Consider the following 22,947-nt stretch of genomic DNA (forward strand, 5'->3'; position numbering starts at 1 on the left):
CTAGGAAACCGTGTCCCCACCACAGAAAGGTTAAGACAGCCACAGTTGTCATAACAGCCTGAAAGGTTTGTTTTGTGTTTGTTTCTATTTTATCATTTTTTTAAATTTTACTTAGAGACAGTCACTTCTGACTTTTTTCTTGGGCTGTGAATGATACACACTGATAAGCAAGAAACACTCGGGTCGAAGACAGGACACGGTCTTTCAACGAACAGTGGTTTTATTCCTACATCAGCGAGGGTTTGTGAAAGATTCCATATAGGTTTCCTTTAACCACAATTACATATCTGAAAATATATTAAGCACATACAATATTTAAATAGAAAGACAGATGAGGTTCTTTGTTCAAACAATACTGGTTACAATGTGATAGTGTGGCCAGAATGCTGTAGTGTGGGAAAAAACACACTTACTGCCATTTTACTAGATTTGCAGAGAACGTAAATGATTTCAAAACCAGGAAAGTGCTCTATTATAGAACATAATAGGTTCGGTTGCTGGGTTTATTTACCTTACACCTTATGCAGATGACGGAGCAGCTAGCTTCACCTCTGTGGACTTCAGAATTAGTAGGCACAATCTAACGTCCAAAGCACATAGGCAGAACCAACTTCTGCTCTAAACTGTGCATGCGGGGTATGTGAGCTGGGAACTGTTCTCTGTGTGGTGGAAGTTAAGCAGAGAGACTTGCTCTTTGTTCTCAGAGAACTGAGCCTCACAAACAACGCCCAAGATGAAGTGGGGACCTGTGGCCTCTCTTGTCTGTGACCGAGGCCAGAAGACTGACTCTGGTGTAGACCTTCCTACTAGCTGGCAGATGGTAGCTGTTGGATTTCTAAAGCCACAGCCACACGGACTCCTTTCTCAAGGCAACAAACATTTACCCACATCAGCATTAAAACGCATCTCAGATGGAATGGAAAAGCTTGCTGTTGGGGCAAGGATGATATTTCTTACAAAAAATTACTCGAGGCAGAGAACAACCCAAACTAACCCTTCTTAACTCTTCTGAGAAGGGACATGTTACATTTGTCTGACACTGTTAACACTTCTGAACAACTTTCTTTGATGTCTTACATAAGATCATGTGCATGGGCCTATAGGTTAAAAAAATAATCTTTGGCATATCTTTTAATAGCTCTTATATTTCCATTATATAATCCTCTGTTTTGGGAGGCATTCACCAACAATATTCTTACTTAATGAATGCTATATATATAGACAGTCCTTAAAAAAATAAAATGCAAGCCTTTATTCCAAGAAAGCCACCCTCAGTTGAGTGCTTTCAGCCAGAAGTGTTTCCAGCGACACACGCAGTTTTAGAAGAGACCAAGTTCTTCTGTTATCGTGGCTACATCAAATGTCACCCTGGGTTTCAACCAAAATGACTGAACACTAGATCCTATGTAGTTACCCTGCACTGTAAGGCTCCGAGGTGCTGTGTCTGCTGTGACAAGCCCTGTAAACGTAGTCACCCATCTGGTTAATTCAAACGAGGGAACCAGTCCAATGGCTGAATCAGATCGTCTGACCAACGTGGCTGTCACAGTGACTCCCAACCACAGTCTCGCACATCAGAGATCCCTTTTCTGAAGTCTGATTTTAAAATAAATTTGGGATATTTTAATAAATATGAGTCCTGAAGATGGATCCCAAGTCTAAACATAAAGTTCATTTCAGTCTCTCGGGTCCCCTGCACCAGTTTCCATGGTAGTTTCCATGGACCTGTGTTGTGACTGAGAGATCACACAAGACCAGCTGTAGAACTTACCACTGAGTCAAGTCAGTGCTCAAAAAGCCCATGGGCTTGGGAGCATTTTGAGTTTCAGATTTTCGGATTAGGGATGTCCAACCCACCTGCCCTAACAGAAATACATGATGAGATGTTCAAATACTGTCCCAAGAGGGAGAGGGGCCATTCTGCCTTCCCGATGTCTGCTTTGCAGGTCTCTTCAACACCTTCCTCCTCATCATTTTTCTTCCTCTCTGCTGGCATGGTTGAGCTTCCTTGGCTGTGAAACACTCTCTGAACTCCGAACTTCTCAAGCTTGGAATGGTAACAGGGGATTCAGGCCGGTGTGCCACGTGTCTGCCGACTCCTTGGGGTTGGGAGCTTGTTTTCTGGGACTGTTGGTGCCTTCTTACGATTCTTGTCTGGTTAATCGCATTCATTTTTTTTTTTCTTTCTTTTCAATGAAACGGAACTCAGGAAACCTCCTAACTGTTCCTACAAACAAGCAGCTCTGGCTTATTACCTATTCAGCATAGTATGGTCAGGTATGGGCAGAGCAGCTTGTGTGAATAAAAATTCTAGTGTGTTCCACGGGTGGGGGAAATGAGACAAAGACACAGATCTAGTAACTTCAGGATTCAACCTTCCAAAATGCCCGTAAACGAACTGAACAAGGATGTAGCACATGGCAGATCTTTCTGTTTCTTTTTTCCCCCTTTTTCTTTCTGTGATAGGATCAAGAAGTATTTACTGTAGGGAGTTTGAGCCTTAAAACGGAGCTAAGAGAAGCAGTAAGAGAGTGAGGTGTAACATGATCCCCCGATTTGTATTGGGGGACATCTGCTAAAGCGTTTCACATTATCTTCTCATATCATTTTGGGCTTTCTTCCAAGAGGTAATAACAAAATTAATTACAGAGCCTCCTAAATATAACTGACCCCGAATTGCTATGTGGTTGCATTTCAGTGTTGAAAAATTAGGCCTCAATTGCTCTTCTCTGGTGCTGAGGGTATGAGATGCTAGCAGTGGGTGGACGGAGGTGAGATGAACAGGGGTTGAAGTCACATCTGAGTGGTGCAGTGAGAGGCAGCAGCCAGCAACAGGAGAGGGGAATGCCAGGGACTGAAGGGTTTGGAGTTCCTCAAGATGAACGCTTGCAAGCCCAGACAGGGGGATGCGTCTTTGAAAAATCTGATTCGAGAGCGGGGAAAACTTGGCGGCTTTCCAGAGCAGAGCGGAATGATAATGTGAAATTGATTTAATGTGAACGATTGGAGGGAGTTAATTATAAGGAACCTGGGTAAATAATTATTAAGATGCAAAACAGACTCTCTCAAGGTCTGAGAGCCTTGAAGTACTTGAAAGCCTTAATGAGTACAGAGCAGGCTCAGGTGCAGACAGGATGCCTCGAATGGCAGGAAGTGAAGTGTTTACTGCCGAATGAAGCAATTAAGGGGAGATGCGCCCAACAGAAGGAAGGCAAAGAAACCTCCCCTTTTCTCTCTTGCTTATTTTGTGGTACCTGAGACTAAACCCAGGGCCTCCCACATGCCTGGCAAGCACCGTATCAATAGGCACATTTCCAGTCTGGATCTCTACTAAATTCCTGGGTAGATCAACTGGTTGGTATTACATTTTCCTGAGAGCGATTACACAGAGAAGTATTTGTTGCTAAGGGGGCTTTAAAACTAGCACAGGGGAGGGATTAGTGTTCCCTGGAGTAGAGAACAAGAACGCATGAGGTTCTGTGGCTGCGCGGCTGTGCGGCTGCGCGGGTTTCTGTAACTCTGACTTCCCCTGAGATGCTTTGAGACATGTGAGTGTCAGTTACGGTAAGAGACGTGCAGGGGCTTTGTGGTTGTAGTTCCTGCGTGTGCCAGTAACTAACTACCTTCTCTTCTACATCCAGCGACTTACCATAGAAACAGCTGCAGCCCTTGCTAGTTGGTGCCCTAAAAGAAGGCACCACTGTGCTCTCCTCCCCTCACCCAGACCCTCTTCCACTTCCTACTGAAAAGGGTAACAGTGCTGACTTCAAGCCACCACTCCTTGAGGACAATGCCAGATTTTGGAACAGTGCCCAGCAGGTTCCCGGCCCTTGCTGGAGCTTTTCTCAAAGGGCAAAGAACTTCCCTTTCCAGGTTATCAACATGCTTTGCACCAAGCATTATCAGTTTACAGCCCCCCCCCCGCCTCCCCCCCACTTTCTTTTCTCTTCTGAGGAGGAGGGACAGACGGACACACAAGCACTCTGCCTCATAGCTGCTCCCGCAGCCTAGCCTTTCTAAGAAAACAATGATTCCTAACAGACACCACACCAAAACCACGTCTGACCTTTCGTGTCTCCCTAGTTACAGATACTAACTTACACCCCTCTTCCTCCTTTTCTTGTTTAAAATATCAGACACGTTTCTGGACACAGGGCCACCCTGAGAATTCTGAATGTTGGTCACAGGGATTCTTAGCTGTTCCTATACACTTTGAACATTCCATGAAGACATTTCCAGGCTGGGTGAGTAGTTATAAAATTATGAATATCACATTCTATTTACAAACTAAAGCTACAGCGATATATACCTATACAACAGGTATAGTTGATTATTTTCAGTTGTTATGCCAATTACGCCCATTTTATTATGGGTATTTATGATCTGTAGAAAAGTACACACGTCTGAGAGAAGGGCGCTGCTTCTGCAAATGAAGCTCTGAGGTCACCACATGCGCTTCTCACGCAGGCGACCCCGGGACTCTTCCCAGACCTCCCTCAGGAAACACCCATGAATCGGGCCTTGATCTGGTCAAAGTCACTTGGAATTACTTATAGTCAGATAAAACACAGATCTTGATGATAGATGGGTAGGGTGTGTGATGTCGCTTATATGAAATGGAGAGTGCTTGGCAACATTCCTACTGCACTGACTCACTTAGGAAGGACTTTTGGAGGATCTGTAGACCAAGGAGAGCTGGGTTTGTTATTTTACCATCACTTACCTTTTAACTCATTATCTGTGGTGCTGTAGATGTCTCTGTGGACATGTCGGTATACAATGCTTTTTCCCATAAGGAGCATCGTCCACCACGGTGACTCTTTCCAGAGGAAAACCAGCCGGGACTGCGGTGGGTGGCACGTTGCTTTGTGCAGAACGTTCCAGGCAGAGGAGGCTTCTTCACCCCTGTTAGTGTCATTTGCGATGGGAACCCTCAACCCCCAGGTCACTGCAAGCTTCAAGGTGACCCTGGGAGGTCTGGTTTAGACAGCACCTAGCTCAGCCTTAGTGCTGTAAGCTCCTCCTTTTAATTCGTTGATTTATTTTTAATTTCTTGGCACACGGGCTCCCACAGCCCTGTTCTTTCTTCAACTGTTACACTCTTTGGATCCCAGGGTTCACTCAGAAGAAAGCTTGGTGTGCCCTCTCCAGCTCTGACTTTTGTTTACCCAGCGACTAGCAGGACAGGTAAGAAACAGCCCCAGGGCCTGGCCCTGCAACTTCCCCTGCACACATTTTACCAGTGGCCCTGTCACACAGGTTTATGTAGAACAAGCCATGAACACTTTTAGTGTGGAAAAATAGTATTATATAAAGCTTAATTTTAAACATTCTGAAAAAAATACATATTTACAGGAGAAACCACAAAATACAACTATATACAATAATATCTGTTACCTTTAAATTACATAAATTCTTTAACATTCTCCGGATTAATAAATTATACATGGTATCATCAGAAATGGCTGGCACTCCCCACAGGGCATGAAGCAAGATTTGTTTTTTGTTTTTTGTTTTTTTTTTTTTAAAGTCACACAGTGAAAAACTTTTATCCAGGGGATCTTCAGGTGAATTCTTAATGTCTCGAATAGATTGTATCTGGAAGCAAAGATGGCATGGTTAGAAACTGTTCTCAACCCTGTGGGGCATGTGGGTCACGTTCCCTTTGGAAGTCGAACGACTCTTTCATAAAAGGTCCCATATCAGAGACCCTGCCTATCAGATAGTTACATTATGATTCAAAACAATAGCAAGAAGTACAGTTAGGAAGTAGCGGTGAAAACTTGACAATTGAAGGGTCAGCACAGCACGAGGAACTGTGTGAAAAAGTCACAGCATCAGGAAGGTTGGGAGCCCCTGCTGTGGAGGACTGTCTCTACTGCCCTACTTCTGAAATTCAAACATGGAAGACACTGGTGGACATTAGTAAAGGGATTTAGGACATCACTAAGCTAATTTAGGATAGAGCATCACTTTGGAGCTAGCCCAGCCTCTTGAGAAAGGCAGATTCCTGGACTTGGAAGGGACTCCAGTTGCCCTTGTCTTGCCTCTTAGTTAAAGAGGCAGGCCAAGGCCAGGACAGTATTCTGCCTGGGGAGACATAGATTATTAACTCCAGGCAGCTTCAGAGCTGAGTTCTGAATCCTAGTCTTTAGGATAGTGGTTATGTTTCAAGCCCACAATTAGCTTCTTCTAGGCACACCCAAGCTTAGTTTAAAAAAGATTCTTGAACTAGTTAACACTAGACAAAGAAACCTTTAAGATCTATCCCATCAACCTCCAGCATCCTGGAGTTTTCTTAAAAGAAGCTGCCATGCAAAAACCTTAATTTACTTCAGCAATAAATTAGGGGGTAATTATTTACAACACAAAAGATTATCTGATTTGCAAAGCACCCCTCTAAACAGTCTCTGTTGTGTTCTTTACAGCTCACTGCATAATAACATGCTGGCTGGGTGGGCAGGAATTGAGACTGTCAGCTAAACAGCACTGAGAAACAGAGAAGGCAGGTCTGAGACCCGTCTGTCAAATGTGTGAGCAGAACACACAGGTCCAGAGCAAGGATCTGAGGCCTTAATACCCCTTCCCAGCCCGGGGGTACCTTTGGCCTCAATAGTGGACCAGGGGCAGGAAGCTTCTTCTTGCCACTTAATTATTGCTTGATAAAAGCATGCATCAAGAAGTTTGTAATTTTTTTTTTTACTCCTGATTTTTTTTTAATCTGAAAAATGCTACATACTTGTTCTAGAGAATTTATAAAATGGTCGGAAAAACATCACGTGGTCAGAGAGACTGGCAGATCTCCTATTTATTCCCCTCACCCATCCATATTGCTTCTGTCTGTTTCACATTCTGCATTTCTTGATGTGGCCTGTCATGCTTAAGCTATGGTTTGTCACTCAGTGGATATCTGGTCTCTGCCATAATGTGGTGGGGCCTGTGAGAAGTAGCCCAGTGGGAGGTGACGGGATCACTGAAAGGTTAGAGTTGGTCTCTCAGAGTGGGTTAGGTTTCACAGGAGTGGACTAGCTTCCACAGAATAGATTGTTATAAGAGAACAAACATGGTTCGCTCTTAGCAATGGCTTTCTCTCTCGCCATGTGATCTCATTGGATGTAATTAGCTACTGGGCCACATCAGAGGCCAAATGCATGGGGTCAGCCTCCCCATGGACTCCTTTTCTTTTGTGGTATGAGCTCTGCCACTGAGCTACATCCCTACCCCGAACCTCTTGTCTTTTTAAAGTATCTAGTCTCAAGTGTTTTGTGATAGCAACCAAGACCAGCTTCTTTGTAAAGGAATCCATACTAAGATGATAGCCTCAAAAATGTTATTCTGAAGCCAGGTATATGATGGCATGTGTCTCTAGTCTTGCTAATGGCAAGGCTGAGGTGGAAGGAATGCTCCAGCCAAGGCCAACCCAAGCAGCATAGCCTTTTTTATCAAATGACAAAACAAGAGCCCATCCTTAATGGCCACACTGTACTAATATTAGTGAGTGTGCTCTGGCGTAGCCAGTCCCTGCCATGACATGAAACAGAAGTTACTCGGTTTTAAGGGACCATTATAGTCGGACGCTTGGTCTGTCAGGTGACAGTGTCACACAATGCCACTGTGTACCCCTTGGAAGATGATGAGTCCTCGGAGGAAGCTCTCACAGGGTTACTCAGTCTTGCCCCTCCTCCCTGCCATCTCTTCTCTTGTGAAGATTCCTACCCACCGTTCTCTGTGAAGCCCTCGCTAGGGCTGAGCTGACCTAAGTGCCATGCTCTTGAACCTCAAAAGGGTGAGTTAAGCAAACTTTCTGCTTTAGGATGCCAGCCACCTCAAGGATTTTGCTGTGATAAGGCCAAACTGACTAGTATTGTCCTCTGTGGCAGTCCTGATTTTTACTCCAACTTGTAACTCAAAAGCCTTGGTGCACCAAGTATATTCTGTACACTTATTAGGAAAAAAAGCTCGGCCACAGACACGAACACATTATGGCCACTGAAACTCTGACTGTCAAATTCTTCTCTGCATCAGTTTTGCAATATGGAACTTCCAGTGATGGTTTCAGGGGAGTCTGCCCCGGTGGTCAGTCTTATGTCTTGGAAAAGAAAAACTAAAGAAAGCCTTTTATAGTAGCCTGCTGGGCTAGGGTAGGCAGATGGGTAAGATGGGATACTGGGGAGTGTAGCTCAGAGCATCTGCCCTCCAAGTGTGAGCCTCTTGGCTACTACAGCAGCACTGCAGATCTCACTGATGCCGAGAGTCTGTTTTACTCTGGAACCTTCCTCATTTTCCTCTCCTCAAGAAGACACTGGAGGTTTATGCTGGAAGAGCACTGAGCTAGTACTGGTTTCCAGGCTGAGCGCGTTGCAGAGAATGAACTTAAAAGGCAAACAAAGTAGAAGCCGGCGAGGTCTTACCTCTGTGGTACTCGGGATTCACATTTTCATAGATTGGGAACAGGGGGTTTTCTTGTTCGTTCCGCAGTTTCCTTGCTCGGAGGACATCTCTCACACACTGATGCAGATATACATACTGACACTGTGGAAAGTCAGAAGACATGTCAGAGAAAGGTGTCTTTAAGCAGAAGAAAGGTAGGGACTTGTCTTAGTCAGGGTCTCTATTGCTGTGGTGAAACATCATGACCAAGAAGCAAGTTGGGGAGGAAAGGGTTTATTCAGCTTACACTTCCACATTGCTGATCATCACCAAAGGAAGTCAGGACAGGAATTCAAACAGAGGAGAAACCTGGAGGCAGGAGCTGATGCAGAACCCATGGAGGCTTGGATGCTTACTGGCTTGCTCCTCATGGCTTGCTCAGCCTGCTTTCTAATAGAACCCAGGACCACCAGCCCAGGAATAGTACCACCCACCAATAAATAGGTCACTTGAGAAAATGTCTTACAGCTGGATCTCATGGAGGTAATTCCTCAACTGAGGTTCCTTTCTCTAGTGAATCTAGCTTGTGTCAAATTGACACACAAAACCAGCAAGGACAAACAAGGCTATCACAAAACACCCATAGTTGCTGGGGTTTTGTATAATTATAATCTCTTTTTCTGTTTTTATTTTTTTTCCTCTTTTGTGGAAAATAGGGTCTCCTTTTATACCAGAGCTGGCTGGGACTTCACTCAGGAGCCTGGCTTTTTATCCAGATTCAGGGCCTTACACTTGAACAGCAAGCACTTGCCTGTCCGAACTATCTCCGTGGTTTTCATCCACTCTCTTTGAATGGTATATATCTCTGTTATAAGTGCTGTGCGTGCCTAGAACTGTTCTTCACAAGAATGAGTGTAAACACTTTGCTATGTCCTCTACAGAAGTCTTACGAGCACGACAGCCTTATGAAGCAGATGCGGACATAAAACAAACTGAGATCCAGAGTTCATCAGCTCTGCCAAGTTTGCATTCCCAAGAAATGGGACCCTTGCATTTGACACTAGGGGTATGACAACCCCCCCCCCCATCCCCCGGTTCATGTTTTCAGTATATTGGTTTATTTTGTTATGAGGAATTCATTTCACTGCACACTCTTTCCTCTTTTGTGCCTCTTCTATTTCAGATACACTGGGAAAAGGAGGTGTGTCCAATTTAACCCACTGATTGTTACAGCTTTGAACACAAGCTCAGTGTTTAGGTCTCTGTCCTCTTAGCATCTGAGTCTGAAACGTGGAAGAAACTCAAAGATGCTTGCTGGTGGATGTCTGAGACCTATAGAGGGTTACTTGAAGAGGACAGGCCCCCAGGCTAGCCACTTTGGGATTAACTGTTTTAGGAAACAAATACAGGAGGGTAAAGTGCCCTGGTGACTGTAAAGAAACCACAGAGATTCCACTGATGACAAAGTCTTGGCCACAGGCAACCAAACTTATGAACTGGGTTCCCTTCCTTTCTACCAAGGGGCGGAGGCCTGTTGTCTGCTGTTCCTGGGCCTTGTGTTTCTTAACACAATACAGCCATTGCTGGAACCCAGGGAGTAGGAAGCCAGTGAGGAACATATGCCTTCGGAAGTGAACTTTAGGCCTTAACACATAGTAGGTTTCAGCTAGGTTAAGACATAAAACAACAACCACAAAATCAACCAACAAAAAACCAAACAAACAAGGCTTGTTCCAGTATTAAGAACTATTATTTGGTTGTTTTTGTTTTTGTTTGTTTAATTTAACACAGATTGTACTTGTTTTTTTTTTTCACCTTGAGAAGTGACTGATTATTTGTGTGTGTGTGTGTATGTGTGTGCAAGTCTGCCTGAATTAATGTGCACCATGAATGTGCAGGAGCCCTTGGAGGTCAGAAGATGGTGTTGATTCTCTGGAGCTGGAGTTGCAGGGTATATAATCCTTGTGGGACAAAGAACCAAATCTGAATCTTCCAAACAAGCAGTAAGCACATGTAACTGCTGAGCCACCTCTCCAGCTCCCCATAATTCCTATTCTTTAATTAAATTGCTTGTGGATGGAAGAGGTAAACTGTGAATGAACTCAGTGATACTCAGGCCATAGCTTAGTAATAAATTGTTCAACAGTGATCCACCATGGGCTTTGAAACTAATTACTCTCTATTAATTTGCCTTGTCTTAAATATCAACCTTTCTTTTCCCAACAGGATGCCCCTTCAGACACTGATTACTTCTAGAATCACCAAGTTGCTACTGTACCCTTATTTAATTCTTAATGAAAAAATAAAAGTGTAAACCTCAACTCACAGAAGATTTTTTTTTTTCCTAATGGGGGAAGTGCTGGGTGAGTGGTAACATATTCTATTCCATTTAATTCTACCAATCTTTGTGGTGTTGTGTAGGATTTATGATATTACATCTATAGCCACTCAGTTCATGGTTCCTGAGAGCATAGTTTAGTGGAAAGACAGACATGTGATCAAATGCCTAGAAGATGATAAACTAGACTTGTTGATAAAGGTTTATGCAGGACAGGAAATGGTTGAGATCGTTTGGAGGAAGAAAATATCAACCTAGGAAGAGAAGGTGAAAGTGAGTTGGGAGTCCAGTGTGGATAAACCACTGGTTGCCTGTGTCATGGGTGATGTCCAGGATTGTCTCTTAAATGGGAGCTGGGACACTACATCCCATAATGTCCCAGTGCCTCCTTCTCATGAGAGCCATCAACATGCACGACTAAATGTCTGCTTATTCTCAGAGAGAAGGAGCTTTGGCCCATGGTAGCTGCTTCTGCTCAGAAAGGCAGACCGTGATGGTTAGAACGGAGACCCTTGCTTGGGGCCAGTGTGGAGATCCTAGAGTTTGGACAGGTTCATGGAAGTGATGTCCAAGTTGTATCTGAAAGTAACCAGGAGCCTGAATACACACACACACACACACACACACACACACACACACACACACAGAGAGAGAGAGAGAGAGAGAGAGAGAGAGAGAGAGAGCTGAAGAATACTTTGAATGTGTTAGCTATCTCTTCCCCAATTTACAAATTAATTACAGTCTGAGCCTGTGAAAGCAATGCCAAAATAAAACCATGGTGCCGACTTAGCAACATAATTGTAGGATATCCGCCCATTTGTAGAATAGATTTTAAAAAGTCATACAGAGACAGAAAAGTTTCTAGTCCCAAGGCTTCACCCCTCTGAGGTGGGGACGATGAGCTGGGTGTGGTGGCCCACACCTTTCAGTGCATCCTTTGGAAGGCAGAGGTAGGCAGAACTCTGTGAGTTTGAGGCCAGCCTGGTCTACAAAGTGAGTCCAGAGTAGCCAGGGATGTTACGGAGTGAAACCCCGTCTCAAAAATCAAAACAAACAAACAAACAAACAAAGGAAACAAGGAAAAAAAAGATATGAGTAATACAATCCTGTCCCATAAGCAAAATGACAGCCAGAAGTCATAGTGGAGGCACAGTTACCGAGATGCCTGAGGGTGAGGCTGTGTTCCTGCTAACAAGGTCGCCATCCATTTAGTCTGAATTTACTAAGCAGCATGGATATGACGCCTGCCTGTCCTGTGCTGTGATACAAGGGGAGGTGCCCAGCAGCCTAGGAGCGCTGGCACTGGCTTAACAAGCCTCTGGCCCCAACAGCCAGCTCACCACAAGCACAAGAAGTGGTGGACCACCCTACCACTGTGCAAACGGAGCAGACGAACTGGGCTCCCTGACAAATGGCACGGAAAACAAATGGGCAGAGGGATTTTTACAGACAGCAGAGGTTAGAAGATACTTCAAATGGATGAAATAAGTAGATTTGGGGCTTTAAGGAAAGCTAGATAATTTTTACAAAACATAATAAAAAAAAATAGGTAAGACGCAGGTGTGGTGGCGCATACTCAGGAGGCAGAGGCTCGCAGATACCTAGTTCCAGGTCAGCCTGGTTTACCTAAAGACTTGAAGGACAGCCAGAGCTACACAGAGAAACTATGTCTTAAAAAAAACCAAAAATTTAATAAAAATTTACAAAACGATTAATTAATTAATTAATAAAAGAGATGGGTAGGTATTTAAATGCTGACTAGGAACTGTAATTAAAATTGTTAAGTGTGATGAATAGCGAAAAGGTCATGATGTTGAAGAGTGTCTGTTTACATACACACACACACACACACACACACACATATATATATATATATACACACACACAAATACACATATATACTTATATATACACATATATACATATATATTATACACGTATATGCATACATATATGTACACATATGCACACACACATATATACACACACACACATACATATATACGGATTTGCTCTATGAGGTCGGAGAATTGGCATGAGATAGCGATAGGGAAATAGCATGTTGCTATCTGTAGAAGCTGGGGTTCAGGTTAATGGAGATTCATTATCTGATTTTCTAGTTATCTGCCCTGACTCTAACCTGTGAACAAACCTAGGGTCTTGTGAAAATTGGGAAGCAACTCTACCACTGAACTATATCTAGCCCAAGTTTTGTAAGCATGTAAACAACTTCATAATGACACACTGAGACTGTGGTAGATGAACTGCTATAGGGAACACACTAGCCAGTCATGGGGCACAGGCTTGTAACCTCACTGCTCTGGGACTAAGGATTGCAAGTTCAAGGCTAAGCTGGCCTCTATAGTGAGGTCTTGAGTCAACAAAACAGAACAGGCACTGGGTGATGGCTCCGAGGCTAAGAACAGTTGAAAAAAGGATCAGGGTTTGGTTCCCAGCCCCCACAACGGCTGGTGTGCGACCACTGTACCCGGCTCCGCTGCAGGGGACAGAATGTCATCTTCTGGCCTCTTCTGTAGCGAGATCATCTTACGTATTGAATGGACGCCTCACTGGTCAATTAAAAAGCCTATGGCCTGTGGCTTAGGCTGGAAATAGAGCTGGGACATCGGGAGAGAGAATTCTGGAAAGGGAGGAAGAAGGGAGAGGGGCTGGAAAAGAGGCGAAGAGAGGGACACATGGTACCTGCGCACAGGTACCCCCAGCCACGGGACAAAACATAGGCTAAAATAAATCTTTAGTTATGATCTAGTCAGGGTAGAGCCTAGCTGTATGACTAAGATATCTGTAAATATAATCTGAGTCTGGGTCATTCCTGGGAGTGTGGGGCTGGGAGGCAAAAACACAAAAATGGGGTCTAACTTCAACACTCTTCAACCACCATTGTGTACTTATACACACATACACACACACACACATACACACACATACACACACATACACACACATACACACACATACACACACATACACACATACACACACATACACACACACATACACACACACATACATAGACATACACATACACACACATACACACATACATACACACACATACACATACACACACATACACACACATACACACACACATACACACACACATACACACACACATACACACATACACACATACACACACACACATACACATACATACACACACACATACACACACATACACACACACACACATACACACACATACACACACATACATACACACACACATACATACACATACACACACACATACACACACACATACACACACATACACACACACATACAAACACACATACACACACATACACGCACACACACACACATACACACACATACTTATAAACAAAAGTAAAATAACCTTTACAAATCACCATCTAAATAAGGAACAATAACACTGAGACAGAGAGAGGGAGAGAGAAACACACACGGGCACGGTGACTCTGTGGTGATGTGGAGATAGAACTTTTCTTCCAGGGAAAGCTTTTTAGATTTTTGCCTTTTCCCTCTGAGTTACTTGAACAAAAATGTTGGAAAGCCAATGAGTAGAGAACCCGAGTTTTGGAAGGTGTCAGTGTAGGAATCGGATGAGGTTTGTGTCTAGACCTGACTGTAGGGCTGTGGGCCAACGGCTTGGTGTCCAGAGCAAGGTCTAAGCATGGCTTCCCTATGGCTATGGACTCCCTTCTCCCCAGCATAACATTTTTATTAATTATTTGGGAATTTCATACAATGCACCTTGTTCACATTCACTTTCCATTCCTCCCAGGTACACCATCCCATCCTTGCACTACTCCACCCCCCAAAATCCCTAAACCAAACAAACAAACAAAACCCACCATGCCCAATTTGTATTGCCTATATTCTAAAGACAGGGTTTCTCTGTGCAAGCAGACGTGGGTGGAGCTAGGAGAGAGGAGAGATTTAGAAGTGTTTATGGAAGTGTCTGCGCTTATCTACCTGGTTGCCTTGACATGAGTTCTTAAGTGATCTGGTCTAGCCAGTCCCCGAACACTCCGTCATTCTTTCTGTCTGCCCAATAAATTCTTCCCTGAGAAGCCCAGGAAAGAACATACTTAATGCTGAAGGCAATGACATTTACCTCAAAATATGAAGTCCTAGAAAATATGTATTTTCGCTTCTGTACCACTCAGCTATCCTGGACAGTTTGGTGGGGGTTGGGGGTGGGAGGCAGCTTAGAAGTCTTACCTCCGTCTGGACCATGTGAACCCTGTGGAGTCTGAGGTCATGCACTGCCCCATAAATGTCCACTGAGTCCTTGGAGTCCAACTGCTGGAGGATCCGGTCCAGGGCAACAAACGTCCCTGTTCTGCCCACACCAGCGCTGTGAAGGTAAGATGGAGAATTTGACTGCTTTTTCAAGACTATAGCAGGAGACTGGTCATCTTTCTTTGGTCTCTCAAATCATGGGCGAATACAGGAAATCTTTCTTTCTACAGACACGTGCTCGCCCACAGAAAGATAATCCAGAGCCCATGTGGTCTGTCTCTTCTCCACCCTCCTAGTCTTCACCCCATTGACATAGCACCACTCCAACCTTGGTATATTTCAGGTATTCCATACTTATTTTTATAATTTGCCTACCTACCTGCAAATCCAAGAGAACATTTTGTGCATTTTAAACTTTTACTAAGATGCTAAGACATTTAATATATCCTTGTTCCAAGTTCTCTATCAATACTGTGAATTTTGTTTTGAGATTTACCCATTTGTAATATGGAATTAATTTCATCTCTTTCTCTCTCTTTTACTTCTTCATTGTTTCTTCCTTTTTCTTTTCTTTTCTTTTTCTTCTTCATTGTTTGCTTGCTTTTTTAAAAGTATTGAGAAAGTTCTTGCCACATATTCTTGCTCTTTCTGCCTTAGTCTTAGGAGTGCTGGGTTCACGGGCACATGCATATCTATACTTGGCTTCCTTCTAACTTCTTGGAAAAAGCCACAAACCGCTGCCACCCCTACCTCCTATACTATAGAGTATAAGATCATTGTCATTTTTTCTATTAAAAACCATGTAGCCTGAACCCCGAAACTGAGCCACCTCATGTGACTTTTCATCGAGGTCCTGAGAATAAGAGAAATCCTCTTAGTTTTCTTCCTGGGTCTGGTGCATGGGCTTATTTCTGCTTCCTGTCACTTTTAACTCCCTCAGATACCTTTCTCTCTCTACCACGTGAATAAACATTATCCATCTTTCAAGCTGCCATAGACTTCCGTCCAGGTCTAGCAGCATGTTTGTGTCGGCTGGTGATGCTGTAACAAAACACTGCACACCGGGTAACTTCCAAACAACCGAAATTTACATTTCACAACTCCGGAAGCTTCAAGATCAAACCACAGATAGACGGGCGCCTTATAAAAACATGGTCTCAGAAGCCATGTGTGTCCTCCAGAGAAGAGAAAGTTGTGTCCTCGCATGGAGGAAAGCATCTGTGTGGCAGTTGCTCTGCAGTTGATGACTGGAAAGGGAGCTGCTGCGTTGGTTATCGAGTATGAACATTTTTTTTTGGCTAGAGATTGCTAAATTGCTCCTTCATGCAGGTTTCTTGATGCTGTACAAATGGATGATACCAAGATGAGTCCGTTCTTCTTCGACCCACACAGAATTAAAGCTGGCTATAGAGAAAAGGGAGCGCCCGTGCCCGTCTGCCTTCTTGTGATAAATACTTTCATAATACTTTCCACAGCCCCACAAGCAATTCCTAATCCTTCATGCACACCCTGCCTTTCATGAGCTACGGCACAGGCATGGCTTCTGTCCAGAAGTTACCTTTAGCAGTAACACTGTAGCAGGTCTCCTTAAGCTGCTTTCCGCAGAACACTTGCCAGGCTAATTAAGGCCAGTGATGGTGCCTCTACCAGTGAGCAAACGCCAACTCCCGCTGGGTCACTGAGCTTTGTAACAAAGTAGCATATGCAAATATCCTCGCTCTTGTCTTAAAACTCAGCCTTGACTATATCGGTCATTTATTGTGGCACCTACCTATTCCCACTGGAGTGCTTTACTGTTCCTAAATAAGCACGTTGTTCTCGGTAGACACTCCCTCCAGTTATTTTGGCTGGCAGCGAACACATTTAAAAGATACAGAACAATTCTCCAGTGTTCCTGGAAGAAAATGCCTGCCATTCTTCAGAGAGGAGGAGACGCCTGAGTGTTTCAGACACCCATTAAGGCACCGTGGTCCAAAGACTTATAAAAGCGGGACTCCTAGAGAGTGGGGCTGCTGGGGAGAAATTAACACACTCGACATTTCTTTTACTGTAGCAATCCTCTGCTCTTTATTAATTAGTGCCATTCAGTGAGGGCTATCAAAGTGTGCTGCACACATTAATTAGCTAAACATCAGGCTCCCCAGAGAGAGAAAGATGGCTTGTTAACGTTGATTTTATGGACAGATGAACTGAAGGAAAGAAAAGTCAAGAGTGAGAAGGAAATTTAAGAGTAGAAATTGGCTACAGAAAGTTAGAGTGAGTTAGCTCGGCCCCTTTGCCTGTCTCATGCCTGCCTTACTCCATGCAAGGACACAACTTTCTCTTCTCTGGAGGACACACATGGCTTCTGAGACCATGTTCTTATAAGGCACCCATCTATCTGTGGCTTGATCTTGAAGCTTCTGGAGTTGTGAAATGTAAATTTCGGTTGTTTGGAAGTTACCCGGTGTGCAGTATTTTGTTACAGCATCACCAGCCGACACAAACACGCTGCTAGACCTGGACGGAAGCTGAGGGCAGCTTGAAAGATGGATAATGTTTATTCACGTGGTAGAGAGAGAAAGGTATCTGAGGGAGTTAAAAGTGACAGGAAGCAGAAATAAGCCCATGCACCAGACTTGGAAAGAAAAATGAGAAGATTTCTCTTATTCTCAGGATCTTGATAAAAAATTGCATGTTTCAGGCACGGAGCACTTGATGCTCAGTTGGTGGTGCTCTTTGGGCAGGTTTAGAATGTGTGGCCTTACTGGAGGAAGTCTTCCCCTATGGCCACACATAGTAGTACCCCACTTCCTGTTTGCTCTCTGCTTCTTGCGAATAGTTGACATGAATGCTCTCAGAATGCTGTTCCAACTACCATGCTGCTGAGAGCTGTCACAAGGTCCCTGCCACCGTGGAGTCTAAACCTCTGCAACTATAAGCCCAAATAAACTCTTTCCCTTATAAGTTGCTCATGGTGTTTTATCATAGCAATAGAAAAGTGACTCATACATTATACATGCATATGTGTGCATGTATGCATGTATGTGTGTGTGTGTGTGTGTGTGTGTGTGTAATAATGAAACCCATTGGCTTGTATGAACATCTAAAGAAAGATGAGTTTTAAAACAATTGGAAGCGGGTGAAACATCTGAATAAACCTGTAGAGTCAACTTCTTGACTAAAACAGGAGAGGCAGAGGTAAGAAATTGGATCACAGGGGCAATGGGCCACTATGGAGGGTTAGAAGTCACTTAGGGATGATCTATTTTATGCTGTAGGAAAGTGAACAAGAAGAGATGGGGCAGGGAGCAGAGTATAAGGTGGAGAGAAAGAGGATCTGTGAGGAAGGAGGAAGTTAGAAGAGGGAGAAGACCGTAGTAAGTTCCGGGTGAGGCGGATGGTGGGTGGGAGAACCCTTCATGGGCCACAGGCCTTTGCCTTGTTTCAGGCTCTTACACACACCGCCTGTCCCCACCATGACCGTCTCTCGAGTTGCCCATACCTGCAGTGCACTACGGTGGGCCCGGCCCCTGGGCTTCGGTTGATGTAGTCCCTGACTGTCCTCACAAACTGGATCAGGGACTGGGTGGTCTCGGGCACCCCATGGTCCGGCCACACCGTGTAGTGAAAGTGACGGATGCGTCTGTGTGCATCCAGCTGTTCTTCCTGCAAGTGTGGAGAGCAGGAGATGAGAGAGACAACCGAGCAAACCTCTAAGCAAGCCTCTGACAGCTGGTCACGTAGGAGTTTCCATGGTCCGGACTACAGCTGTGTGTGGGTCAGCAAAAGCAGGGTTTATAGAGCCCCTTCTTTCTAAGCTGGGTCTTTTTCTTTTCTTTCCTTCCATTTCCTTTCCTTTCCCTTTCTTTCCTTCCCTTCCCTTCCCTTCCCTTTCCTTCCCTTCCCTTTCCTTTCCTTTCCTTTCCTTTCCTTTCCTTTCTTTTCTTTTCCTTTCCTTTCTTTTCTTTTCCTTTCCTTTCTTTTCCTTTCCTTCCCTTTCTTTTCCTTTCCTTTCCTTTCCTTCCCTTTCTTTTCCTTTCCTTTCCTTTCCTTTCCTTCCCTTTCTTTTCCTTTCCTTTCCTTTCCTTTCCTTTCCTTTCCTTTCCTTTCCTTTCCTTTCCTTCCCTTCCCTTCCCTTCCCTTCCCTTCCCTTCCCTTTCCTTTCCTTTCTTTCTCTGAGACAGGGTGCCCTGTTGCCCAGGCTTGCCCCACACTCTCTAGGAATTCGAGGATCGACCTTGAATGTCTTCCTGCCTCCACCTCTCAAATGCTGGGATTCCAGATATATCCCACAGTACCTGGCTCCTAAGTTGGGTTTTAAAATTAAGTCAAGCAAACCAACATACACTGCATATCTTAAACTCCCTGATAGTCCATTCGGGGAGCACAGACTCTGAGACCATCTGCAGGATGAGGTCACCGTAGTAAAGGGGATCCTGGTCTGCTGGCCAGTAATGGTCACACTTTACCTAGAAGACAATAAACAGGAAAAGGTAAGCTTTGAAACATGATGTTAGGTGGGCCTGGACTCTCTGTCCTTAAAATCCCTGGAGTTAAGGAGCCAGCCCAGCTGCTAAAACAACGTGACTTTCTATTAACCTTCTCAAGGCCAGTGAGAAAGTCGGGCACTGTTCCAAGGGAAGTGAGAAATTTTCCCCTAAAGCAGGTCCTTCATTCTGGGTCAGCTTGAGAATCTTTTTTTTTTCTTTAAAGATTTCCTCAGTGTTCTGACCTCACCCAGCTGACAAACAATGGCTTAAAAAAATACTCCTGTTCTTGGGCTGGGAGGCCTTGTATCATACATACAAGGCCTGGAACTCCATACCCAAGAACTTGGGAGAGAAGGGGAAAATGTGTTCTCTCTGAAGCCCTAACCATGCAGAGGAAGGCATTGTCTTCCTAGACTTAAGTTGCTCACTTTTTAATTCTCATTTTTTTAAAAATCACTTTCTTTACCTGGGCCACGAGTCAAAGAGATCTTTGAGAAGTTAGAACTTTCAGCTAAACGTGTTTATATGTGCAAAGAGACGAGGAGAGAGACCCAAGTATTTGTTCTTATATTATGTTTTGCAGCACACATTAAATCGATAGATTATATAAGATGCAGATTTGGAGGCTGTAAACAGGTATTTGCATTTCTATGTGTAGACTTGGGTATCAAATACTATGAACGTGGCTTTTATTTTACCTCGTATGGTGAGGCAGGCGGATATACTTACACATGCATTGTGAGTTTCTGTTCACATGACTATGTACATAGTCCAGCCATCTCACCAATACTTGTAGTTACATATATCACATGTAAATATTGTCATGGAAGGCTAGTCTTGCAGAGAAGGACATAGGTCTTAGTCTAGTCAGGGTGATGGCAGACAGTTGAAATCCACTAAGCACATACTAAGTTCTCAACATTTAGTCTCTTTTTAATCCAAAAAGTATATATCCCTATAATATGGGGATTATGAATAGAAGAGGTTTGAATCATAGTTCATATACGTATTTTACTTTGTCTTTGCAAGTATAGCCTAACATACTTCTTTCCTGAGAGGCCCCTCAACTCTGGTAGGATCTCTTCCCTACCCAGGCTCTGAAGGACAAAGCATCCACAGGGTCAGCTTTTCATTCCACACGTGTTTTCTAGTAAGACCCCAGGCTTGTGCAAACTACTTCAAATGAAATGTGTAACCAAGAATTAAAAAAAAAAAAAGATCCAGATTGTATTATAACCAAGCGACCTAAGTCTCTACTAGCTCTCTCCCACAGTGTCTACTTGTATTTGGTGGGTGTCACTCTGGACGGACAGGGAGGGTAGACTCCATCAGAACTGACAACAGGGAAGCAGAGCCAGGGAGCTGGAAAGGCTCTACTCACTCGGCCCTTTTCCACACACTGGGTCACCATGACGATGTTGTGAACGTTTTGCTCCCACACCATTTTCCAGAAGTCATCCTTGGTGCCTGGAAGCGGTCCCTGAGTGGCGATGTATTCTCTTCTGAAGTTGTTACCCTGTGACAAGTTTACAATGAGGAGAGTCAGAAACAATGGGCCTCTTCAGAACTGTAGACTGAGAGCTAGCTGGAAGACTAGGTGCTAAGGAGGTCTCTGCCAGGCCCGAGCCGAGGGGACGATAGGAACGCAGTTGTCAAGTCTTGGCATAGGAAGAACAGGCAAAAGCATTGGGCTGTTGTCAAAAGCCACGTGCTCCTTAGTCAGCTGGGTCTGTTGTGAAGGTTCATGGAGAAAGATTCTGGCCACAGGATAGAAAGTAGTTTTATTCTTCTTTGTTCATGTGTGTGTGTGTGTGTGTGTCTATGTGTACTTTTTGTGTTTAGTGTGTGTCTATGTGTACCTGTGTGTCTATGTGTAACTGTGCGTAGGTGTCATGCAAAGGAAACTTCATGGAAAATGAGCCATTGATGCCGGCCGGGGCTTCTACCAGACAATGTGCAGCAGGCCTGGACTTCCGAGGATCTGACTTAATGCTAACCATGGTGACCTAGACATTTCCTAAAATTCATTCTTCACTCCCCCAATACAGCATTACGGTAAGTCTTAGTGGAAGCTCATTGTGCCGTTGTCTTCGATCAAGGTTTCTCTATTACATCAGCTCTGCCGTCCACAACCCAACCACACACATGCTGCCTGTGTGACTGAAGTCATCTTTCCCCTGTCTGTCTATTGGGTGACCGTCTCCTGCCCGTTCTGTGGTAACCTCGAACCTCTGCTAGCCAGTGTGGTCCTCTGGCTGGCAGGGATAGAAGCACACAGGGGTGTTAGAACTGCAAAACCCCAGGCTCTGCCTCTCTCTGCGATGGAAGGTGCTGCAGTCTGAAGGATGGAGATGCTGTGCTAGTGGGCTAAGTGCCCGGTAACTCTCAGGACCTTGACTGTTGAACAGTTCTCTGAGAGATATAACCCCTTACATATCTCCGTGTTTGGATTATAGTGACCATTTAATTAACTAGTGTTTATTGAATGTATAGATGATAATTTGAGGTATGTTCCTACATTTTTGGAAAAGGAATAAGGGGTTCAATGAGGGGACCAGATTCGCTGTGTCACAGAGACAGCCAAGGAAAGAAGTGGAATTTAAATCTGGGTTTTTCTGACCTTTAACGCCTCTTTCTCCATAGTGCATGTGGGAGGCTGGCAAGATGGAAGCTAATATCAAGCCCAGAAGTTAACACAACTTTGAAGTGTGTATGTGTTTTCCAAAGGTCCAAGTAACAAGAGGTTGGCCCTTCTGGCATAGCAGCCTTGCCCGTGGTAATCTCCCCTGAGCATTTCTAATCTTCCTTATCTCAGGACCACAGACAGAATACAGCCTTCAAGCATGCATCCTGGGTTTGTGAGAACTCTATCTGCCCATTGCCATTATGAAAAACTGGGCTTAGCAGTGGTTGAACCGAACAGCCTGTATTTTATGCAACCAGACATGGCCTTTAAAATTTTGCAAGTGTTTCCAGGCAGAACAGCAGGGCAGCTCAGGAGTGGCGTCCCCTCTGTGTGTGCGCGTGTCATCAAAGCGTTATCCCGGGCACTGTGACCTGGGTGTTCACTTACGGGGATGTAACTGGCGTTGATGTAGTCAGAGCACGGGTCATCGTCTACGTTGCAGAGCTTTACTCTAGAGGCATCATCTGAAAGAGATTTATGGACAGATTTGCTGCTGTATCCTGGGGTGAACTTCCCCGTTGTGTGGTGTGATGTGAGATTGCTTTATCCCTGATGCCCACAGCAGCCTCAAGAGAAGCGTTCCTGCCTCTGTTTAATAGGTGGGGCTCCAGCAGGGTAACTAACTTGGGGCATGAGACACAGGTAGTACATGAAGGAAGGGCTCGAGAGACAACCTGAAGCCCCAGCTACGGTTTGCAACATTACACTTGCTTAATACAGTGGCCAGCTCTCTCTCACTTCCGAGATGAATATCATTCAACTACCTTGGATTGCTTTTACCTGATAGGGTAGGCTGCTTTTTAAAAATCACTGACTGGAGACTAGAA

The 22,947-nt window shown here is 44.4% G+C and overlaps 1 protein-coding gene across 1 annotated transcript in view; it reads right to left on the reverse strand.

Annotated features, from left to right (window-relative positions):
- Window positions 1–210: 210 nt before the first annotated feature.
- Window positions 211–22,947, reverse strand: part of PTPRB (protein tyrosine phosphatase receptor type B) — an 80,734-nt gene continuing 57,997 nt past the window's right edge. The window contains exons 26-33 of the mRNA XM_080935753.1: window positions 22,508–22,584; window positions 20,816–20,950; window positions 19,291–19,413; window positions 18,447–18,610; window positions 14,942–15,077; window positions 8,412–8,532; window positions 4,724–5,598; window positions 211–2,457 (exon numbers count right to left, since the gene is read on the reverse strand). Of these exons, the coding sequence (XP_080791879.1) occupies window positions 5,576–5,598; window positions 8,412–8,532; window positions 14,942–15,077; window positions 18,447–18,610; window positions 19,291–19,413; window positions 20,816–20,950; window positions 22,508–22,584 (779 nt within the window). The 3' untranslated portion in view covers window positions 211–2,457; window positions 4,724–5,575. The remainder of the gene's footprint in view (window positions 2,458–4,723; window positions 5,599–8,411; window positions 8,533–14,941; window positions 15,078–18,446; window positions 18,611–19,290; window positions 19,414–20,815; window positions 20,951–22,507; window positions 22,585–22,947) is intronic.

Source organism: Micromys minutus (genome assembly GCF_963924665.1).
Source record: "Micromys minutus genome assembly, chromosome: 22".
NCBI classification, from domain to species: domain Eukaryota; kingdom Metazoa; phylum Chordata; class Mammalia; order Rodentia; family Muridae; genus Micromys; species Micromys minutus.